Source organism: Denticeps clupeoides, chromosome 5 (assembly GCF_900700375.1).
Source record: "Denticeps clupeoides chromosome 5, fDenClu1.1, whole genome shotgun sequence".
NCBI classification, from domain to species: Eukaryota; Metazoa; Chordata; class Actinopteri; order Clupeiformes; family Denticipitidae; genus Denticeps; species Denticeps clupeoides.
Genome location: NC_041711.1, coordinates 27745023 through 27767686, shown reverse-complemented (window position 1 = coordinate 27767686; position 22664 = coordinate 27745023). Strand labels below are relative to the sequence as shown.

Genomic DNA, 22664 nt, shown 5'->3' with positions numbered 1-22664 from the left:
GCAACCACCACCGTAACAACTAAAGCTTCAGGGATTTTCAAATGGACCAGCAGCATCATAATGGACACGTAATGTACACCACGACAACGGGCTACACTTTGGACTTCTCTATATCTACAACTGTAGGACTCTTCTTGGAGAAATCATCACCAACCCGGCACTGACACCACTTGCAGGCTCACTCTACCCTGGAAGGGCATCCCTCTCTGTATCACTCCTTCCCAAGGTTTCTTCCTTTCTTCTTTTTCTCTCTCCTTATGTTTTTTGTGTGTTTTTTGTGGTGTGCAGAGGGGTCAAGTGTGGGTGGTGTCAACTGTAGGGCCCGTCAAAGTCCATTGAGACATACTGTATGTGATTTTGGGCTATATAAGAAATACATGTTGTTGTTGTTGTGGTTCACTATGAGGAGCAGCCAAGCTGGCACAGGCAGCGTGCTCCTCTGTGAATTTAAAAAGTGTAAGAGGTAAAAGTTTTACCTCTATGGTATAACCTTGCGTTATAATGTTAAAATGTATTTGCAGATTTATGCCAAGCTAAACGCAGTTTCATACAACCGATGTCAAACTCTGGAGGAGGGGGATTTTCGGTTCAACATCCCCTTCTATAAAAACGAATATAGCCTTAATTGTCTTCAGGCAGGTGAATGATTTATATTAAAAGCTAAATTCGTTGTTGTTGTTTTTTCTGGAAGTCGTGCGGGATTTTTAAAAAATCCAGCTGCACTCTTCACTATAAGCGCCGCCTCAGCGCCACCTAGCGTCCAGGCCGCAGACGCGCTCCCTCCGCTCGGAAACGAACCCGTCCCACAGTAGCCATTTTACTGACACCGCGAACGCGGGCCCGCCACGCCGCCGGCCCCGGAGGGCCGAGAGCGGCTCGTTTTTTTTCCCCCCTCGCTCCTCTCTCGACCGGCGAGCCGGCTGCGCGGACGGCGCGTCGCGCCCGCTTACCAGCCAGCCGCGCGGCGGAAGAGAAAACCCGGAGTGGAGCTCGACTCGGCGGCTAGCAGCGGAGACGCGGGACCCCCCGGTGCACGGGCAAGTAGGAGAAAGTCCGCGCAAATGTTTTCTTGCCCCGTTTAAACGTCAACGCCGGCGCCGGCGGAGCGACCGACGGGCTCCGTCGTTGTTTGGTCCCTGGAGATATTAAAACGGGCCCCGCTCCGGGGTTTGGAGGGGAAGCCATTTTCACATTAGCCGTTGGCACAAAACAAAACAAAACCGTTTTATTTTACGTCACCATTTTTTTTTTTTATCAAGAAGAGGTGAAATACGTGTTTTTTTTTTCAGCCTTCACAAATAGGCTTTTTTTTTTTCTCTTTTTTTTTCTAATGTAAGTCGTCCGCGTTGTGCGCGTGTTTTTAAAAAGATATTCAGGAACTTTAATGGGGAGTCCCTGACAGGACTCGCCGTCCGGTGAATAAAAGCGGCGGCACGTCCACGCTCGTCCCGGGGACGGGAAGATGGCCGGAGGGTGGGCTCGCCGAGCACGTTGCTCCGCGGGCGGAGACGCGTTTTTCAAAAACTTTCCCTCCAAAGTCCGACCGCGGCGCGCACGTCCGCCGGACCAATTATCGCCGCGGACCCCCCCCCCTCTCCTCTCCCGCTCTCTCCCTGCCCACTCCCCTCTAATTAGCGGCGCTTATTAACCATTAATCGCCGCCGCCGGTGGGGGAGCCCCAGCAGCACGTGGGGCCCCGGCCGGAGACTTTTTTTTTTTTTTGTCCTCTCCCCCCCCTCCAACGCGGACGGGGCGAACCGTCGCCGAAGTGCGCGCCGGTTTCCGCTCGGAGGTGCAGGGTGTGGGGGTCCTCCGTCTCCCTCCCTCCCTCCCGCTCCATCTCCCTCTCTCTCTCTCTCTCTCTCTCTCTCTCTGTGTTTTATGTCTGCGTCACAACAAGTCGGCCGAGAGAGAGAGAGGCGGAGATGATGGCGTCTCTGGCGGCTTGATTCTCACGCCGCCCCGACAAAAAAAAAAAAAAAAACGGGCTTAATAACATTAAACGGGGCGCGGGGGAGTGGGGGTCGGCAACCTGACGAAACGGCATCGCGGGAGCCAGACAGACGGAGAGACGGACAGACGCTGACGGCTTGACTGACGTCCCCCGTCTTTTTTCCCCCCTGACTCCCGCGCATACGCAGACGCAGAGGCGGACAGTAATTGACGCGGAGGGGGGTGGGAAGGAAGGAAGGAAGGAAGGAAGGCAGGCGTTTCGTGTCAAGTGACCCCAGCGGAGAGGAGTTCGACTTCACAGGTAGCTCCGGTCGCGCTAATTGATCGGCGCGAATCGTCGTTTTGGTCCTGGCGGTGGTTGTGGTGGTTGTTGTTGTGTCATGTCTTCGCGCGTATTTTGCGGCGGGGGTGGACGACATCGCTGCACGCACACCGACAGATGCATAAAGACCGAGCCCGCTTTTAGCGACGACGCGCAGACGCCGCAGGTCATGATTATGGTGATGATGATGATAATAATAATAATATTATTATTATTATGCGGAGCGGCTCCAACGTCCTTCTGCCATGAATACTTACTCCCGTCATTCACCTGCGCTCTACTGTATACCGTCGCCATGCTCTTAGTGTGAAGTTAACCCCTTTGTCCCGAGGCGCGGTGAAGCCCCTGCAGCTCGGGGTTCCTGGGAGGGTCTGAACAAGTTTTCTCTCTCTCTTTCCCTCTCTCCCGCACGCAGCAGGATGGGGGTAGTTAGCGAAGGGGACGATGTTTTGGCCCGGTGGAGTGATGGGCTGTTGTACCTCGGCAATGTGAAAAGAGTGAGTCCCATGCAACGTTCAAGTTTCACAGAGCAGCAACTTAAATACAAGTACCAAAACAGCCGTGTGGTTTATTTTTTTTTTTTCCCCCTCACAGGTAGATGGAGTCAAACAGTGCTGTTTGGTCCGATTCGAAGACAACTCAGAATTTTGGGTTTTGAAGAAAGACATACATTCATGTAAGTGGCATCACTGGAGAGGCTGCAGCCAGATTAATAAAATATTTTACACGAAAAGGGTCGTTTTGGTGAAAGGCCATTTAGAAGTCTGATCGTTCTTCTTCGGTAATCTCTCAGTAGCAGTCCAGGCGTCACGGAAATCATTGAGGTGCCAGCGATAGGAATCAAAATAAATAATGCTCACTCCCCCCGTCCCCTGCCTTCTGTCTCTCCACCCCCCCTGTCAAATCCTGCATTCTTTACTCCCCACTATTATCATTATCACTGCCATCTATTTATCCTTCCCTTCTCTCGCTCTGTCACACCATCAGTCTCTGTTGGAATAGAGGAAGTTTGCTGTGTCTGTGATGCCCCGCCTCTTAAAGAGCCACTGGTAAACTGTCTCAAGTGTCGCCATGGTAAGCAGACATTCTGATTTCCCTGTGGCTTTGTGAATTATGGACGTAACCGCGGACGCGGCGTTTTCCTTTTGAAGTGCATTGTGCGTTTCATGTTTTTCCGGAGTGTATGAATTTTTCATTTTGTTTGGTTCAGTCTGTGGCCTAATTGTGTGCGCAGGACTGTGTGGCATACGGCATGTAGAGGTGGTTCAGACCAACTATGGTTTTAAGCAAATGTTTTTAAATTGCAGGCTATCATCCACAGTGCCATACTCCACCTATCGAACCTGAGGCCGACAGTACTTCCTGGATTTGTCGCCAGTGTGTCTTTGCTGTTGCCACCAAGGTTGGTTGATGCAGATTTGCGATTTTATTATACTCCCCAGAATTTGTTCGTTTTTCCCCTTGCCTACTCTGATTTCTTTTTTCTTTTTAAAAATGTTATTCAATTGACCCTAATTAAATCAACATTAATGCTCCTTCTCCAGACGTTCCTTGCAGACATTTTTTCAGTGAAATGCCCTTATGTGACAGGAGAGTCTGAGTCTGTCTTCATTAACATGACAAGTTGTGTTGTGTCTCAGAGAGGGGGAGCCTTAAAACGTGGCCGTTTCGCCAGACTCATGCAGCTAATGAAACTGCGGCTGCCCTATCAGCTGTCGTCGTTGGACTGGGACCCACAGCATCTGACCAACCAGCAGCAGTGCTATTGTTACTGTGCTGGACCTGGAGAGTAAGTCCTGATGTCCGCGTTTTTTGCATAAGAACTGCTATACATATAGCCGCCCTTCCTGTGAATACCTTTATGAATACTCCTGAAATGACTACTCCTGAAGTCTGTAGTATATTGAAAACCGAAGGCAAATTTATTCAAATTGTGTTAATGTCTGCCTGGGTTATATTATTCAATATTATGCACCTTGAATTGACATCAGTGTTCAGCATTGTGCTAGACGTGTCATTACTTTCTGTCTGCTATAGGTGGAACCTGAAGATGCTGCAGTGTGGCAGCTGTGGTCAGTGGTTCCATGAAGCATGTACACAGTGCCTGACTAAACCATTACTGTATGGAGACAGGTGAGACTCACTTGCCCCCTAAACTATTGTTGGAGACGCATGGCATCAAGGTCGTAACATGACATTTCTCAAATGAGCCCCATGGTACAGTGCTGTTTTTAATTTGCGACAGATGGCTTTGGCTGTTAGCCTTCTGGTAGCATCAAGAAAAATTGGACATATAGTCAGGGTTTGAGCAGATTTTTAATTTTTCCCGCCATTGGCAGTTCTGGTTTATGTATCACAATTTGAAGAAGCATCTAGTCAATAGAGAGCAGAGAAGGAAAAGCCTCAGATTCAAAAGGTTAGCAGTCATTCAAAAAAGGCATTTTGGTTTTTCATTCCATTTACTTAAATGCAATTGATGCCTTATTTCTCGTTTTGCTGGGGCATTGTGCCTTGCCACGGTGCTAAGGTATATTAATGTGGTGCCATGTTTTTTTTTTTTTTTTTTACTGCTCTGTAAGGTTCTATCAGTTCCAGTGCTCTGTCTGTACAAATGGACCTGAGACAATTCAGAGGCTACCTATGAGCTGGTAAGGTCAACAGAATTTTAGAAAAGTACTTTACATCTAGCTAGCATGCGGCATTGGAACGCTGAAATGTAGATGAAATTTTATCACCAGGGTAGAATCTGTTAGAATACATCAGCATTCTTCTTTGTAAAACTTTATTATTACTGTGATTCACTCCAAAAGGACTAGGATTAATGTTGATAATTCTACCATGTGGCATGATTTCTAATATCAGATAGTTTTTTTCCTAATGTCTATGTCCTGTGGTATTGAGTGATGGTCAGCTGTGTTTCTGTGTGCTTATGGTCTTTTTGTCCTTCCAGGGTAGATTTGGCCCATTTGGTGCTTTATCACCTTTCTCTGTGCTGCAAAAGGAAGTACTTTGATTTTGATCATGAAATCCTGTCGTTTGCGAATGAGAATTGGGAATCCTTGCTTTTGGGCTCGGTAAAGTATCATGCTATTATCAGAATTGTGTTTCAGTGATACTCCACTGGCTTAAATCTAATCTCATACATTTTTCATTTATTCATTGCTAATTATATTATTTAGTACCTCCTACATCACATAATCGTTCCCAAGAAGATGCAGACTTGTTCAGAGAAATGTACCAAATTGTCACCTTCTGCATTTTTCATCATTAGGTTCACATTAAGGCCACTTTTATGTTCACCTGGAACATTCCTGCGTGTTTAAACACCAAGCTCAGTATCAGTCTCATGAGATCAGGCCTCTTCTTCCACCTAGCTTTTGGGTTCACACAAAGTTCAAAGGATAGTTCAGGGCATTTTGAATATTTCCTCCAGCCATTAACATAGTTTTCATCTTTTAATTTGCTCATTTTTATGTGAGCCGGGGGACACCAGTCAGGGGAATTACCTACAATTTGTAATGTAGCATGTAGGTGGTTAACAAAGTGAAATGTGACCTTTGCCACTTACACTCTTTCATTCTTTTCTCTCTTCTTTTGTTACTGCTTGGTTACTGCTTACCCATTTTTATGCATCCATTTATTTATGTAATGTATAATTACCATTAAATTCTTATTGTTTGGATTTTTTTTTCCTCTGTCCTTTAGCTGTCAGACACACCAAGACAAGATAGATGTCACAATCTTCTCAATGCACTGAATTCCCATAAAGACAGGTGAGGCTGGATGCAACGTGCGTTTTACGTGCTGCAGGGAACATTTACCAAAACATTATCTAAGCACCTGAGTATTTTGTTTTTCCACGTCTGTATTCCTGTTGTCACAGTGGCAGATATGTAACGCACAGTTCAGAAACCCAACATGCATCATAAGGTGGTGCAGTTCTATTGGACATCTAATTGTGCTTTCACATTTTTTCTCTGTGCAGGTTTGTCTCTGGTAAAGAAATAAAGAAGAAGAAATGTCTGTTTGGACTTCAGGTCCGAGCACCTCCACCACTGAGCTCTGACACGTCACCCCTCATCGCTGACCCTCCTATTAACATCACACACAGGAGAAGGTGAGACAAAGATCATCACCCACAGCATTTATATTGTCATAAATTTGTCATTTAGTTTTACATTTTATATGGCTGTGTATGTAATGCTTTAACATGACCAAAACAAAAGCAGAAAAATACATTAATACATTAGTCTTAAACAAGTTTTTAGAAGGGAAGTGATTGTCATTGTGAAGCACAGCACACGGTGCACAATGAAATGTGTCCTGCTTTTAACCATCACTTAGTGTGCAGTGGGCAGCCTGAAAGGCGCTTGGGGAGCGATTACAGGTCCTCTTCCTTACCCGCTAGGCCCAAAATGTTGTCTGGTTTCTTCCTGGTTTTAAATTTTCAGCCAAATCCTGGGCAGCAGTTTGGTCACATAAATATTAGTATTTAATTTACAAATTCCTGCATCAAATCCACTAGCAAATGAACGTCTGAAATACCACTGAATGAAATATGTGTCCAAGATTCTTCTTCTGCTCAGTGTGGGTATGGGTGTCCACTTTTGCTATTGAGTACTTTGATATTGACTAAGAATCTCCCTGCTTTTCCTCTTCTCTGTTGTAAACGACGAGCAGCAAATGCCTTTTCTCCTTTTCTGTTGTATGGATTTGAAAAAAGGAAAGGACTTGAAGGTCGTTGGCTGACTCTCTGATCCTCTCTGCTTTGTGCTTTAGCCCTTTGTCACTGCCGTGCCAGAGGAGAGCGTCGGGTCCGGAGTCGCGTAAATCAAAGAGGCGCATCATGGAGACACAGGTCAGTGCCTCTGTCTGCAGCTGCTGCACCATCACAGCAACACGGGCAGGTGGAGTAGCAGCAGCCCTCCGCATTAAAAATGAGCGCCATTCTCACATGGAATCGACCTGTCTCTATGTGGAGGGATGTCATTATCCTAAAGCTCCACCAAGTTTCTTTTCCTATTGGCAAGGCACGAGAACGGATCTGTTAACAAAGCAGCATTTTCACATCCAGTCGTGCAGCCACGCACTTGCCTGAACCAATATCAATCTTATTGCTGACTTGAAATGGACTTGATATGATGAAAATGGTGAAAAGCACAGTCCGGGAGCCAATCCAAGCGCGCTTTGCACTCGATTACAGTTTGGCCAGGTGGCTGTGTCAGTTTGACAGTGCAGCAATGATGGAGCGGCGTAGATTTAAAGTGGCACGGCACAATCAATGTAAAGCACAGACAGGCTACAGACACCGGCCCGGCACGCCGGGAAATCATTCGTGTGTCTGGTGCAGCTCTTCCTTCTGCGGAGGAAAGGTGGGAACAACAGAGTATTTAAAGCTGTCAGCTTCTGAACGCAGGGTAGAGAAGCTCAAAACAGCTTGCTCGGGAGACTGCAGCGGGCTCCGCATCTGCAGCTTCAACGATGTGCATTTATTAAAGCACGTTTCGCCAAGGTGACAGCTTCAAGTAGCTGTGCATCATGCTGCCACGGCCAATTTACATGGGCAGAGAGGGAGAAATACCACAGTGGTTAAACGCGATTTGGTTTCCAAAAAAATACTTGTGCAGTCTATATTAATCCATGTTTCAATGAACTAAAAATTATTTTAAAATTATGTATTGAATATAATATTTGATTGTTTCATTGTAATTGTGCAATGAAAAAAAAGAATTCTGATTATTATGAAGGTTTCTGTATTTAGCCTATTTTCAGTACAGTAGCATAGTAGATTTAATCTAGCATTAAAATTTGGATGTTCAAAATGTAATTTTATTGTGTGTTTTTGTCCCTTGTCTGTCAGCAAAGCTTTTCCCCAGAAACCAAACAAACCAATAAAGCAAATAATGAACTGTCTTGAGTAGATAATGGCAGCATATGTGCGTCAGATTGTGGCTCATTCTGCTTCTTCTGTCCAGGCCTGTCCACAAGGAGTTCCAGCCAACCCAATAGATCTAGTGCCATGTTACCATGGCTATGTAGGTGGGACGAGCCTCTACAACCCCAGAAAAACAGAGGAGGAGTTGACATTGGGGTTTGTATTGGGTGCATGGAATTGAGTGTGTGTGTTTCCTCTTTTGTTCTTTGTGCTTGTGAACCTTTTTTGTTTGTGTTGTAATTTGATTTTAGTTTGACTGTAATCATTGATTTGCATATCTTGTTGATGTTGTGGTATATGAACATGCTCTTCAAATTCCTCTCAGATCTCCCCCTAAGCGGATGTTTGCCCTGTATCACCCCTCTTATAATGGAACTCAGTCACTGTCCAGGACTCTGCATCACTACAGGTCTGTGAGTATGTGCCCCGTTCAGAGCACACACATTTTTAGACACTAAAGCAACAGTCTACAATGTGAGGGGGGAAATGGAGCAGTGGATTCATGAGTGACAACTCTGAGCCATTGTCCCTTTTTTCTTTTCTTAATATTTTTTTTTCCCCCCATTCGTATGATCCACCTTTTTCTCTGTGTATCTCTCTTCCCCCCCTCTCTGCAGTGTGGAGGACCCATGTAGACTTCCACCTCCTTGCCTTCCTTTTTCCCTGTCAACCTCCCACCAGGCCAGCCAGCGACTGGAACCATGCCCCTCACTCTTCCTGCGTGATGTCACTTCCTGTTCTAGTGGGGTTGGTGGAGATGCTACAGCACAGAGGTCCTGGGGAGGGGGTGAAGCTGTTAGAATTTTGGCCAGGCGAATAACGCCTGACGGAAAGGTCCAATATCTCGTTGAGTGGGAAAATGTGAGTGTATACTAAGCTAATAGAAGATTACGATGGGCTGTCAAGATGCTGCAATGGCCGGCACTGATTGGGAGAAATACGCAATGATTAGTACTTTACTTGGAATGAATCTGCACTGATTCTGTGCTGTTCAGAAGGTCCAGGGCAAAAACATTTAAAATTCAGGTTGAAGAAATATGGCAACTTGATGTTTTGTAACAATACTGTGACTTCACCAGGTTTTCCCCGGATTAAAAGTACCTTTTCAGATTAAGCCTTCATCAGTTTAATTGTATTTTGCTTTGCTTACAGGGCAGTGTTTTGGACATTCACTAGTGATGTTATTCATAGGTTCACTCCTATAAAATGCTACATTATTACAATTTTATATACCTCCATATTGGGTGGTTTACTTTTGTTCAGGTCAGAGATATTGCCCCTCTAATAAAAAATATTTCACCTCATTCAAAATATCCAAACCATTGTAATAGAATGTTTATGGATCTTGCAAATGTTAACTGAGGGAGTGTCACACTATGCATATCCTTAGAACAATTAATAATATGAGACTGTTGGAGATTATACTCTTGGATTATATTAGGTTAAATGGGCTTCATACAAATTGTTTAAGGCCTAATGGTAAATGGTAAAATGGCTTCAGCATTCAAGAGCGAGAAAACACCGTTATATCCCTGATTTTCTACCTGACGTTTGCATGCTCAAAGAAGATTTGTGCACCTTGTATTTAGGGTGGATTGCAGTAGAGTTCATGGTTAAAATTTTGGTTTGGGATAAATGGTTAAACCTTTCAATTGTTTACAGAAACCGAAAACAGTGTTCTTAAGGTGCTTGTCAAGTAATGTTTTAGTTTGCAGTTCTGAAAACAAGAACATGTTCATAAGGATATTCAAATATTGGATTTTAATATTCATGAATAGTCCCAGTACAAACCATTAATGAAGGAAATTTTGATGCCATCAGGCAAATCACAGTGGACTACCTTGTGGACTGAACATGCTGTTGACTTGAAGCATCAGTGCATGAGGAGTGTGCCAGTCCATTCTGCTGATGCTAGATTTAGAGCCGTTAAAAATGAACATGGCAGTAGCTGTTCAATGTAGAGGGGGTTCAACCATCGCTCGGTGGATGGTTATGAATGTATTTGTGTGTGTGTGTGTGTGTGTGGGGTTTTTTTTTTGGTTTTTGTTTTTTTTTGGTTTTGTTTTTTTTTTTTATTCATGGTATGTAAAATATACATGTAAAGTGCTTGTTAGATCATAGATGGAAATATATATATATATAAAAAGTTCTATATATCACACGTCAGGGTTACATTTCAAATCACAAAACAATAATCCAAGAGGCTGTAGTCTGTTTATTTTGTTGTCAAGTCTACAAGTTTAATTTTGATGTATTCCTTGACTTTTGGTCAAATTACATTTATACTGTATATGTAATATAGGGTCACACATGACAAATAAAAAAAGTTACAACTTACATTTATAAAGCTTCTGAGTTTAACTCGACTATGAAATTCATTTTAGTTTTAATGTTCACACATTCACATGCATTCACATTTTTTATCATGTACATATAATGTTTTATTAATCCTTATGACATTTTCTTACTGAAACGTAAATATTGATTTGTACTTAAAGTAACTGCAGTGTTCTAAAATCAGCAAGTATTGGGCCAATTTCTGACTTATGTCAGATTTTACAATGTTAGGTCTTAGTATCCAGACCACCAATAAACTTTGTCTGTGTACAAAGCCCTTGACCAGCCTTAACCTGTTTAGTTTATTTGTGCATTATGGACTGTTGAAATCTTTTGACATTTTCATACAGTAGTCAGTGTACAACTTATATAAGAGCTTAAATTTACTGTCCCCTCAATAACCAAACACACAGCCATTAATGTCTATGCTGCTGGCAACAAAAGTGAGTACACCTTTAAGTGAAAAGTCCCTGTGTTCATTTTACAAGGTGGCAGGTGTGTTAAACTTGGTCTTCGCACTCTCATACTGGTTCAGCATTGCACCTCATGGCAAAGAATTATTGCTCTACAAAAAGATGGCCTGCCAACACCCTGAAACAAAGCTGCAGCATGGTGGACATGTCAATCTCAGAACAGGCCTCGCCATGCTATACCAAAGAAGATGAGAGCACATGCTCAGCATCATGGCCGGAGGTTGTCTTTTGAAAACAGACGTATGAGTGCTGCCAGCCTGTCAGAGTTCAGGCTATGCATCACACACTGCATCAGACTGGTCTGAATGGCTGTAGTCCCAGACAGAAATGTCTTGTTATAAGCATGCACAAGATGCCAAAAAACAGTTTACTGAAGACAAGCAGACTAACATGCAAGAACCATGTCCTGTGGTCATGCATGTTGATGGTATTGTCAAGGTTTGGGGCATGAATGCCAAACTGTAGCATGATGAAGTGAAAGTGAAGTGATTGTGAAACACTGATAACAACCCCGAACACACCTCCAGTATGACCACTGCCTTGCTAAAGGAACTGAGGTTAAAGGTGCTGGACTGGCCAAACATGTCTCCAGACCTAAACCTTATCGAGCATCTGTGGGGCTTCCTCAGACAGAAGGTTAGACACTTTGTGCTCCTCCGTGACATAGTCACGGACGAGTGGAAAAGGATTCCAGAGGTAAACCTGTTAAGCTAGACAGTGAAATCCATGCCCAAGATAGTTAAGGCCCTGTTGGAAATTAATGGTGGCCATACAAAATATTGACACTTCCACTTGTTGCCGGTGATTTAGACATCAATGACTGTGTGTTTAGTTATTCTAAGAACATGGCAAATTTACACTGTTATACACGCTGTATACTGACTACATTATATCAAAGTGCTGTCCCAAAGAAAGACATAATGAAATATTTACAGAAGTGTGAGAGGTGTACTCACTTTTGTGGGATATTGTATTTAGTATTTTTGTAGCAGGAAAAAGTGAAGTGTATTTTATGAATCTGCCTCTTTTTACCTTAATGACGGCTTTTGTTGACTAAAAAAGCTGCGTGGTGAGATGACTAGCAGTGAATGATAAGAAAGTGTTCAGCATAATAAACCTTCAGAACTGTTGGAAACCATCGCTGATGTCTCACTTAAGATGGTTGAGAGAAGCCGAGGGTGTGAAATGCAGCCATCACAGCAAATGCTCCCTGTTTTGTTAAACTTTTTGCCTGGTCTGCGTTTTGTTCATTATATAACCTTGCATGTGATGTTTCATAGTCCTGTGTCTTCAGTATTGTTCTATATTGTAAAAAAATTCAAATCCATAAATGAGTAGGTGCGTTCAAAGATGTCAAAAGTGTAAAAAAATCAAACAGTTAATAAATTACAGAACAATATATAAATGAAAGACAACACATTGTGCGACGTTAAGATATCAGTAAATGGCAGCGGAACTCCTGACTGAGTGCTTAAGGCATTACAGAAAAAAATACGATTTTTTATTGATTACCTAGAAAATGGCTGGACTTGACTGCCTGGAGACTCACTGCGTGCTTTATATGTGCAGTACAGGCCAAAAGTTTGGTAGATTCTCACTGAAGGCATCAAAACTATGAATGCACACGTGTGGAGTTATGTACTTAACAAAAAGTGGAGACCTGGCCTCCACAGTCACCGGACCTGAACCCAGTCGAGATGGTTTGGGGTGAGCTGGACCGCAGAGTGAAGGCAAAGGGACCAACAAGTGCTAAACACCTCTGGGAACTCCTTCAAGACTGTTGGAAAACCATTTCAGGTGACGACCTCTTGAAGCTCATCGAGAGAATGCCAAGAGTGTGCAAAGCAGTAATCAGAGCAAAGGGCGGCTATTTTAAAGAAACTAGAATATAAAACATGTTTTCAGTTATTTCATCTTTTTTTGTTACGAATGAACATTTTGATGCCTTTAGTGAGAATCTACCATGTAAATGGTCATGAAAATAAAGAAGACACATTGAATGAGAAGGTGTGTCCAAACCTTTGGCCTGTACTGTATATTCCAGCGTTTTAAAGTTTATTTAGCACTTCACAGTGATTTCAGCGCTTCAACTAGGGTGGTAGAAGCCTAGTGGGAAACACACTCGCCTATGAACCAGAAAACCCAGATTCAAATCTCACTTACTATCCATTGTGTCCCTGAGCAAGACACTTAACCCTGAGTGTCTCCAGGGGGACTACTGATTATAAGTTGTTCTGAATAAGGGAGTCTGATAAATGCTGTGAATATTCAACTATCTAGTGCTTGTTTATGATGAAGGAAACAAATAACTTTGTAACTGTTGAAATGTGTAAAGAAAAGAAAAAGTGCTGGGTCTTCCTTCATTCCTTGCTTCAAAAAGGGACGCGCAATTAGGCAAAATTCCCACAGTCTCCACCGACTGACAAGTAAAGCCCTGTCTGGGGTTCAGGTCAGAGATAATCTCGTAACAGCGTGAGAATCTTATCAGAATCTGGCTCAACGTGGCCGAAGTTCACGTCAAACCCATTCGGCGGATGGGTGCAGTGGAAACGTTCAGCCGCCAGGTGGCGGCCGCGTACGAAGACCCGACACCGCGGCGACCCACTCCGGGAACAGGTGAGGGTGCTCTTGGCTGCTCCGACCGCCATCTTGGCTCCGTTTCCCACAGTGGCACCGGGCACCAGCTTCCTGGTGGTGCATCTGCTCATGACTTATGCGCGTACTGTGCGATCAGCAGGGATCGCCTGTTCAGAAAAACAACAAAAATGCGGGCTCGAGGACGTATTACTTCAATTCCGTCCAGAGACAATTTCATCGACGTTCAGGTCAACGTGTTACGAATTTAGTAAATCACGAGTTTACATTTATTTCTACAGCCGTCAACAAATTCTCTTGCGATCTGACTGAAAACAGTGTGGAGTTGGGATTAACCTTTGTATTTGGACAAACTTTGGAGGAACGCGGTATCCTTTACGTGTGCGCCGCAATGCTAAATTGACAGATCTAACCAGTGACCCCAGTACCCCTTCAGTAGAAACACGATTAATGTCGATTAAGCCGGTCACACGCCTCACACATTCCAAACTTCCACTCCGCCCTCACTTGTCGAGGAGGTAAAGATGGGCCGTGATGTAGATGGCATCCATGCCCCCCCCCCGCCCGTATCTATAGGGCGTGCGTGCGTGCGCGCGAGCCGCGACCATCCGTACTCGGAACGTTTAGGGCCGGAGAGGACGGGGGACACGCAGTGCATATAGATGTAGCCTCCCTGGGAAAACGGACACACACACACACACACACGCTCGCTCACTCGGCCGCCCCCTTCTCTCTCTCTCTCTCTCTCCCTCACGCGCGCGCGCGCGCGCGCTCGCTCTCTCGCGCGCTTTCCCCCACGCCACTATCACGGCGCGTGTGATATATTTCTGAAATGTTATCTCGTGCCATGGCGCGCACATTTCCAACGGCTCTCTTTGATCGTGGATTATAATTATATAAATATATATATATATGTATATAAATATATATATGTATATATATTTTGTGGGTATTTTCCCCCACACTGCACCCTCGGAATATTTGCTGAGCGTCGACTCCAACTGGGAACAAATCATTTTCATTCTCTGATTTTTTTTTTTTTTTTTGAAATACATATTTTGTTTTTTTTTGTTTTTTTTTCCGCGCGCCGAGAGACTGTCAAAACGCGACGAACCCGTTCAATGCCGTTGGAACATGTCCTATGTTCCCTTCCAAGGTAAGAGAAGTGATATATTTCACCACCGCATCCCTCTCTCTCTCCCTCCGCCTCTTCCTCCGGCTCCCTCTCTCCCTCTCTCCTCCCTCTCTCCTCTCCTCTTCCCGTCTCCTGCGCTACGGTTCCTCCGGCGCCGAATTTAGCAAATGGGCGCGATAGAAGCGACGTCGGCGCTCGTCGTCCGTCGCGCCCGCGGTCGGCTGAAGTGTCTCCCCGTCCAGCAGGTCGTGTGGAAGTTGCGTGGCGTGGCGTGGCGTGGCGTGGCGTGGCGCGGCGCTCCCCGTCCTCACCGCCGGACTCCGTGTCCGTTCAGCCCGCGTTCCACCCGTCGCCAGCATCGCTGCGGGCTTGGACCAAAACGCCTGTTCTCCGCCGAAGTTGGGTCGTAAAAATAGTTATTTCCGGTCAGCGCAGCTGGAAGCTCACCTGCCACCCCCCCCCCCCCCCCCCCCCCCCAGCTAAAGTCGCCGGCGACGTCTGTCGCCTCCGGGTTGCATAACGTTAGTGGGGACCGTGATCTGGAACTTGATCCCACTCTGGCCTTCCGAAATCCCCGAACCAACGGCCCGCCCGGTACCGGCTGAGTTACTGCATAATAATGCCAGTTTTACCATCCCACACCATGGGACTACCAAGCCGGTGGGCTTTTCTTTTCACATTAGTGAATTTGGAGTCTTTGCCCAGAGTTTGTCACTGGAACCATGGCTGAGGACGGCACAGTCCAATGATAAAACACTGCAGCGCTTCCCTCGGTGTCAGTGGGCACGTCTTCACACATTCTGTCAGCCCAGGACTGCACACACCGGCACTTTCTGGATATATGGGAGATCGGGGGTATAAATAACTAATGTTGCACTCTGAGGAGACATTTGTATTCCTCGACTTCCCATTTCGACCAACGCCGCACTGCCAATTAAAGAGCATTTCGCCTGTGAGTTGTAATTCGTTGTAGTGGCCGTTATAATATGTGGGGAGGAGGGCGCTGGGCACAATTCCTTATTTCAGAATGCACTGCATAGCCAATCAAAGTTCAACTGGCCCTTATTTGCATGCTTATTAGCATATTCATTATACCACAGGAGTCTGGCCTCATGAATAAGCACAGAGGGGTGTAGCGGCCGGCCAGCAGACTTGTTATGCATATCATTTGGCAGGCTCTCCGTGACCTTTGCTCTCTCCTTCAGGTCAACCGAATGCCAACACAACCTGTTCAGAGAATAGTCCTCCGATTCACTGTGCATCGTAATGAAAGTTGTGACATTGAGTCCTCTTCAAGGTTGCTTGTGAACCTGTTCCAAGGCTCCTTTAAGGATCCAGAAGTAGCCGATGTGGGGTCTGCCACAGGAAATCAGTTCGACTTCCTCACTATCACTGAGTTCTGCTGAGCGGAAGCTGCCCTGCCAGCACTCTGCTCGGAGAGCTTCAGTGCAGATATGATGAAATCTGCATACGAATCCCACCAGCACTGGGGAGTGAGGAGAATTGCTCCTTATTCTCGACCACATCATGGGCCTTAATTCAATTCCGCGGCCGTTCGGCTTGACACGCCGCAGCCCTGTGGAGAGGAGTCAGCGATTTGATTGAGCTTCGCTATTAATTTCTGCCAAAGGTCAGCAAAGCCCACCTCTCACCGTGAGTCATATGCCTTTCAGCCAATGAACAGGCTTTGTTCGAACGATGAGTCTATAAATGGTTACATTCTAAGAGTGTAACTGAATGCCCGAACACCAAAACAGGTTTAGCCATGCTGCAGTTTAGGTGTGAATGCAAGCATTTTGTAGTTTTGTACTCCCTGGATGCGGTGCGCACTTCCAGTTGCGAATAACAGGGGCTTTTATTGCTTGGCTCTATTTGTGAGGGATGAGTTAAAAATCTGCTGTTTGTCATTTTCACTTTTCAAATTTCAGGCACATTTGAAAAATATTATTTCTGTGCGATGATATGACATTGAGGTAATTTTCACAAGTTTGATGTAAAGGAAATTTAATTTGATGGCTCTTTCGCTCTAAGGCTTTGTTTTAGGTAATGACTATATATATTGTGCCTTCTTTGTAGGGCTGCTACTAATGGTTATTTTAATAATCGATTAATCTGTCGATTATGTTTTTATTACTATTAATTGGGGATTCATTTCCAACCATTTTTTCAAAAACAGAACTAAAATCTTTAGAAAATGCACAAATATTTACATGTACAGCATTTATCAGACGCCCTTATCCAGAGTGACTTACAATCAATAGTTACAGGGACAGTCCCCCTGGAGACAATCAGGGTTATGTGTCTTGCTCAGGGACACAATGGTAGTAAGTGGGATTTGAACCTGGGTCTGGTTCACAGGCGAGTGTGTTACCCACTAGGCTACTACCACAAACATGTTGCTCCTTCAGCTGTTATAATAATAATAATAATAAAATAAATAAAAATGGAGCTGCCACCTGAGCTGCCAGAGCAATAAATAATTTCTAAAAAAAACAAAAGAACGCTACATATCAGAAAATTTTACAGGATTCGTTTGAATGTCAGAACTTGTTCTCTAAACTACACTCGCAGATGCACATACTTTTGCAGATGAACACACTCACGAGCGCTCACACTGACACACACACACACACACACACACACACTTTCTCTCTCTCACTCCCTTTGCTCAGACACTTTTCATTACAGTGCATAAAATGTGAGCATGTCCACATGCTCCTGGCTCAGGCTCACGCATTACTTTGAGGCTTGCTGCCTGCTGCGGAAAACCGCCGCTCAGATGGTGTTGATGTGGCAGGGAAGCAGAGGTAAGAAGTGATTGTGAAACACTGCAGCACAGCACACGGTGACACGACGAAATGTGCCGTCTGCTTTTAACCCATCACCCTTGGTGAAATACTGCGTAAAAGGGGAGCAGTGTGTGGGGACGGTGCTTCGCTCAGTGGCACCGTGGCGGTTCGGGATTCCGATTTGACGATTTGTAGTGGGAAGAGAAATAGGGCGGGTCAGACCAGACGTCTGCTAAAACAGACCAGGCTCTGGAGCAGGCGTCACGTGTGATCTGTTTTAGTGCGTATAAAAAAGCCCACGTAACACGTGGACGTGTTGAGCACATGCACAGACCATCTCTTGCTGCCTGCTTTTTTCATAAAAAACGTGTGTCTTTAGCGTAAAACGTTAAAATGCAGGCCTTGTATACCATATGGCCTTGTATCTTTCCTCTACCTCTGCCCTGTCTATGAGGGACCAAACTCTGCAGGCATCAGTGCACTCAACAAAAGTTTTTTTTACTAATCAAATGTGTCCGCATCGCGCGGCACAACGTATTGATTATGAAATTTGTTGGCATCTCTTTTAGTAATCGATTTTTATCGATTTAATTGATGTGTTGTTGCAGCCCTACTTCTTTGCGCTAGGAAATTAACAGTACAGTCCTCTTAAATACTGCTTTCCCCATTAAATCAGTGAATATAAAACATGTAAATGAATGTGACTATATTTTCTTTTAAATATATATCTAATACATTTTGTCACATAGTAATCATGTACCAGTGGTTGATAAATCATAATAAAAATGATTGCACCTTATTGCAGATAAAATTTATGCTATTAAATTAGGTCCTAGAATCAGTATTCAATGTCTATTGACACTGGGTAACAATGTAAAATTCACTCTGCCAAAACACGTAGTAGTAGCAGTTCAGTTTACTTAAATAGTAGCTGGTTTAGAGCACACCATAGTGCAAATGAACACTGGATTAGCCGGACGTATCATCATATCCAGTCTTGTTGGTTTTGTATTGTAGCTACAGTGCATCTTAAAAGTTTTTTTCCAACATTTATCATTTACCAAGAAGAGCTTGTGACTTATTTTACCAGATGCAAGGAATGTATTTACAATGCAAACAACAGGATCTAGTATGTTGTTATGAACAGATTGCAAAACATCAGTTTGCACCATTGGCACTATGACCAGCCATGAAATGTTTGCTAAAGAAATGTAACATTACTGTGTCATTAGTTAATTAGGGAAAAGTTAATTAGCTTAATACTAAGTTACAAATGGCTTCGTAATACACATTTAAGAAGTTCATGGATGTTTTAATCACCATTCTGAAAATACAATCTTTACTCTGTAACTATTATGTAACCATAGTAACATATTTACTATAGAGCCTTTAGTAGCATATTATATCTTGTCAACGTTAATAACATTTAATTAGCAATTTTTTGGAAGTGACCATGGTGTGAGCAAAATAATCCACTCCTTGACATGTATTAAAATCACTTTTAATTTGTGGCATGCAGCCAGCTTTTTCATTTAATTTCTTTAGTTCTCTGAGACACGTCCTACAAGTTGGATGAGTTGCTTGCCGATGAGCTGAATGGCTAAATTCTGGCTCAAGTCAGTGTTATTAGATATGGTTAGCGTTAGCCATGCTAATTGAATGGTGGCGTAGCTGTAACATATGGTACCTTTTAAAGCCTATGGAGCTTTTCTCGCCGCTGACAGAAAGGATAGCTGCAGATTCATTTACTCCACCTACTCTTTGTTTAAAATATCATGTCCCATTATGTTTTTATTTCCACTATAGTTAGCTGTGTGGAAACTAAATAACTGCTGGCTTGATGTTTATGCTGAAGTGACCTCAGTTAGGAGGCTTTTAGTCTCTGTACTAGTGAGGGCAATTTGAATGTTATTTGTGAATTTAGGGATTTTAATACCTTCCTTTCAGATTCCACTGATCTTAGGCCTTAGGGAACGAAGGAGTAACTTTAGTCTCACAGACGTAGACAAGGAGCAGGAGCCCACAGAGGACCAGGGAAGATGACAGTTCCAGAATCAGGCTCCAGACATGGCGGCATCCTTTCAAAAGCGGTCATGAATGACCATGTTTCTGGACTAATTGTAATGAGATCACCAGTTTCAAGCAGCATTGCTGGTTGGAGTAATGGGTGCTGAGACAACAGGACTGTTGTTTAAAGGTAGTTACCAGGATTGAGTGGTCTGCATTTTATTTGCTACTGTAAGGGTGTACCCAAATTTCATGTGATATATTTCCTTTTATTTGAAGGATTATACATTTGCAAAGTGATCAGGTCTTACACGTTGCACTAAATACTAAAGAATGTTTTCTCTTAGTCAGGGTGTCTGTCTCAGTATTATGTTAAAAGGTATGTGTGTGTCTGTGTGTGTGAGTTAGTACTGTGACAATATGCCAACTGAGCCCAAACAGAGATAGTTTATGATTACATGTTGTAGTTCCATAAAATAGAATCATGATGCAGACCTCTTTAATGTGCTGTTACAAGTGCAGTCTGCTCTCATTACCTTACCAATGTAGCAAAACTTAAAACTTAACACTATAAATCATTTGTAAATTGTGAAATTGTATTCATTTTAGGCAAAAGCACGGTTTTAAAAATATCCCTGTTGGCTTCTTCAAATGTAAATTAGTTTTTATAGAAACATTATTAAAGTTCACTGCCTGGGTTCCAGAAGGGATTACACACAAATAAAAATGTTAGTTTTTATTGCGAAGATACTAGCAAGCCGTAGCTACTTCTTTGTGCGTGCTTGTTTGTCCTGCTTTCCAATCATGTGATCACACTTGCGGTAAAATGAAATCTAACGTAATTATCTCAAGATGGCAAAAACCCTGAGCTTGCAGACCCTCCCGGGACCCTACCAAAAAAAATAAATCCAAATTTAAATGGTGGATTTGGAGAATTGTTACAGCCGTACATGCCACCCATTATTGTAGAATCATACCTGCCTAGCAGAATGCTGACAAAATGATTCCCAACAATGGTCTCTCTGAAAATGTTGCGTGGCTTCATTTTTGCCAAATATAATGAAAAGTGAAGATGAAAGAGAACAAAGAATGCAAAGACCATGGGTGACCATGTTGTATATGTGGGTGGGAGCATTTTACAGTTTTATCGCTTTTAATGAACTTTTGGGTTAATGACTCAGAGTATTATTTGTTCCCTCCAAACTCAATTTTGTTGTATTGATACAGGGGTCTGTAATTCTGTCCTAAATATCTCAAAATTCAACAAAATTCAACTTTGACAGTGCTTTAGAGGAAATTTTAAGGCATCAAGATATATAGCATATCGTGGCTTATGGTAATATTACAGTATTACCATAAATTAAGGACTAAAGAGTGCACCTACACTGAAAAAAATGAAAGGCAAAGGCATTTATATGTACCCTCAACTTCACGCCCATGTAGTTGTGACATAGGCATGAAGTTGAGAGAACTTAAAAATGCTTTGCAGACAGTTCCCTCAATTTTTTTACGTTTTCCCAACTTTTTTTCCCGGTGTAAATATAGTCTGCTCCTACAGATTTAAATAAATAAATAGTACAGGTGTCCCTGTTGAATTAGAGATGAGATATTAACAGAGCAAGATGTTACAGGAAAGATTTTAAATACTGGTAATAATATAGTATATAGCCTGAAGGTATGCAATTATTTCGTCCCTAACTTGCTCTGCGAAAATACAGAAAAAGCAAAAGTCATAGATCAGTATCGCCATCGTCCTCCTGTGCACTCGAACCTACGTGCAGCAGCTCTATTTCTTTCTTCGACAGCCAGACTGATAGCTTTTTACTTGAAAGTCGCATCACATGCAGTTCTTAATGTCTTTTTCATGATGAGAGTCTGTGCACAAAGCATAAATTGGCTGATCTGAAGAATTAAGTGTGAATAAGTTTCATTGGTCCACTGTGACCTGTTTGCTTATTTCATTGATCTGATAGAACAAGGTTAAATGTGTTAGCAGCAGGAAGCTAGTTAGTAGGCGAGTGTATTGGCAAGGATCTCACAATACGATATGTATCACAATACACAGATCACGATGCAATTATAGAATGATATTGTAAGGTTGAGGCATTATGCGTGGTTCCCAGAGTGCATTACATGCCCAGTTTTAGTTAGGGGTGCTAGCTGTCGTCTTGTAGAAGACATGTTGCGTTAATGGGCTTTGGGGAAAATGTGTGTTGGGGTTACAAGTGATTAGATAACTTAAGCTTGCTAAATCAATCTACCCAGCTGTACAGTGTAATCTTCAGGAGGGGGGGTTGTTCCTTATGACACTAACGTATATTGCTATATACTACAATTTATATTGTAATACATTGGTAAATATATTTCTTATATATTATTATCAAAAATATAAAATATATTTATGAGGGTATGAGTGTAAAATAGTTGTTCCTTCGAGCAGGACTTTGGCCATTTACACTAGAGTTGAAAGCATAGAATTTACTGAGGAACATACTGCCAAACTCTAAGGCAATTTGTGATTAAAGCTAAAAGTCAAATATTTGGAATGGATACTAAAACTTAGAGCCACCAAAACTCCATGTTGTGCTTGCAATCTTTATTCAGCGGTAAAGCAATAGAAAAGTATTCATTTTCTCTAGTGGAGAATGTCCAGCCTCTTTTCTGAGAAGACTGAAGTGCAGCTGGGTCATTCTATCTGAAAGTGATCGAAAGAAAGATTACGTTTTGGAATTGCTCAGTCACTGTCTTGACTATAACTATATGATATGCAATGGCATGACAAGAAATAGAAAAGGTGGCACAAGAATGGCACTACATGCATAGTAATGTTAGATTAATGAAACCAAACACAGTAATTGTATAGGTGCATTTAAAACCACATGATGAAAATCACAAAATGTAGAGGATGTAATGGTTTTAGTGAGAATTGTGGTCAGTAAACTATCAATTTTTGCTTGGTGAGAATTGTGGTCAATAACCTGTCAGTTTTGGTGGGTGAGATATGTGGTCAGTAGACTCTCAGTTTTCAGTCTGTGAGTATTGTGGTCAGTAAACTGTCAGTTTTTGCTGGGTGAGAATTGGAGTCAGTAAACTCTCAGTTTTGGTGGGTGAGATATGT

General features: G+C 43.1%; 2 protein-coding genes across 16 annotated transcripts in view; both read left to right on the top strand.

Annotated features, from left to right (window-relative positions):
- The first annotated feature begins 791 nt into the window (after positions 1 to 791).
- Positions 792 to 10547, top strand: phf1 (PHD finger protein 1). 5 transcript variants are annotated; one of them, XM_028981799.1, is made up of 15 exons: positions 792 to 1037; positions 2694 to 2772; positions 2870 to 2951; positions 3263 to 3349; positions 3583 to 3677; positions 3916 to 4064; positions 4313 to 4408; positions 4855 to 4923; positions 5226 to 5349; positions 5981 to 6048; positions 6261 to 6392; positions 7055 to 7133; positions 8251 to 8366; positions 8536 to 8619; positions 8828 to 10547. In XM_028981799.1, the coding sequence occupies exons 2-15, from the start codon at positions 2695 to 2697 to the stop codon at positions 9084 to 9086; spliced, it is 1518 nt and encodes a 505-aa protein (XP_028837632.1). In that variant the 5' UTR covers positions 792 to 1037; position 2694; the 3' UTR covers positions 9087 to 10547. The 5 variants fall into 5 exon arrangements, with proteins under 5 accessions (XP_028837632.1, XP_028837631.1, XP_028837633.1 ...); XM_028981798.1 differs by having other exon boundaries at positions 2691 to 2772; XM_028981800.1 differs by having other exon boundaries at positions 792 to 1041; positions 2691 to 2772.
- A 4107-nt stretch (positions 10548 to 14654) lies between these two features.
- The window catches only part of syngap1b (synaptic Ras GTPase activating protein 1b), a 75652-nt gene continuing 67642 nt past the window's right edge, over positions 14655 to 22664 (top strand). For all 11 annotated transcript variants that reach the window (XM_028982135.1, XM_028982131.1, XM_028982132.1 and 8 more), the window contains exon 1: positions 14655 to 14771. In XM_028982135.1, the coding sequence (XP_028837968.1) occupies positions 14750 to 14771 (22 nt within the window). In that variant the 5' untranslated portion in view covers positions 14655 to 14749. The remainder of the gene's footprint in view (positions 14772 to 22664) is intronic.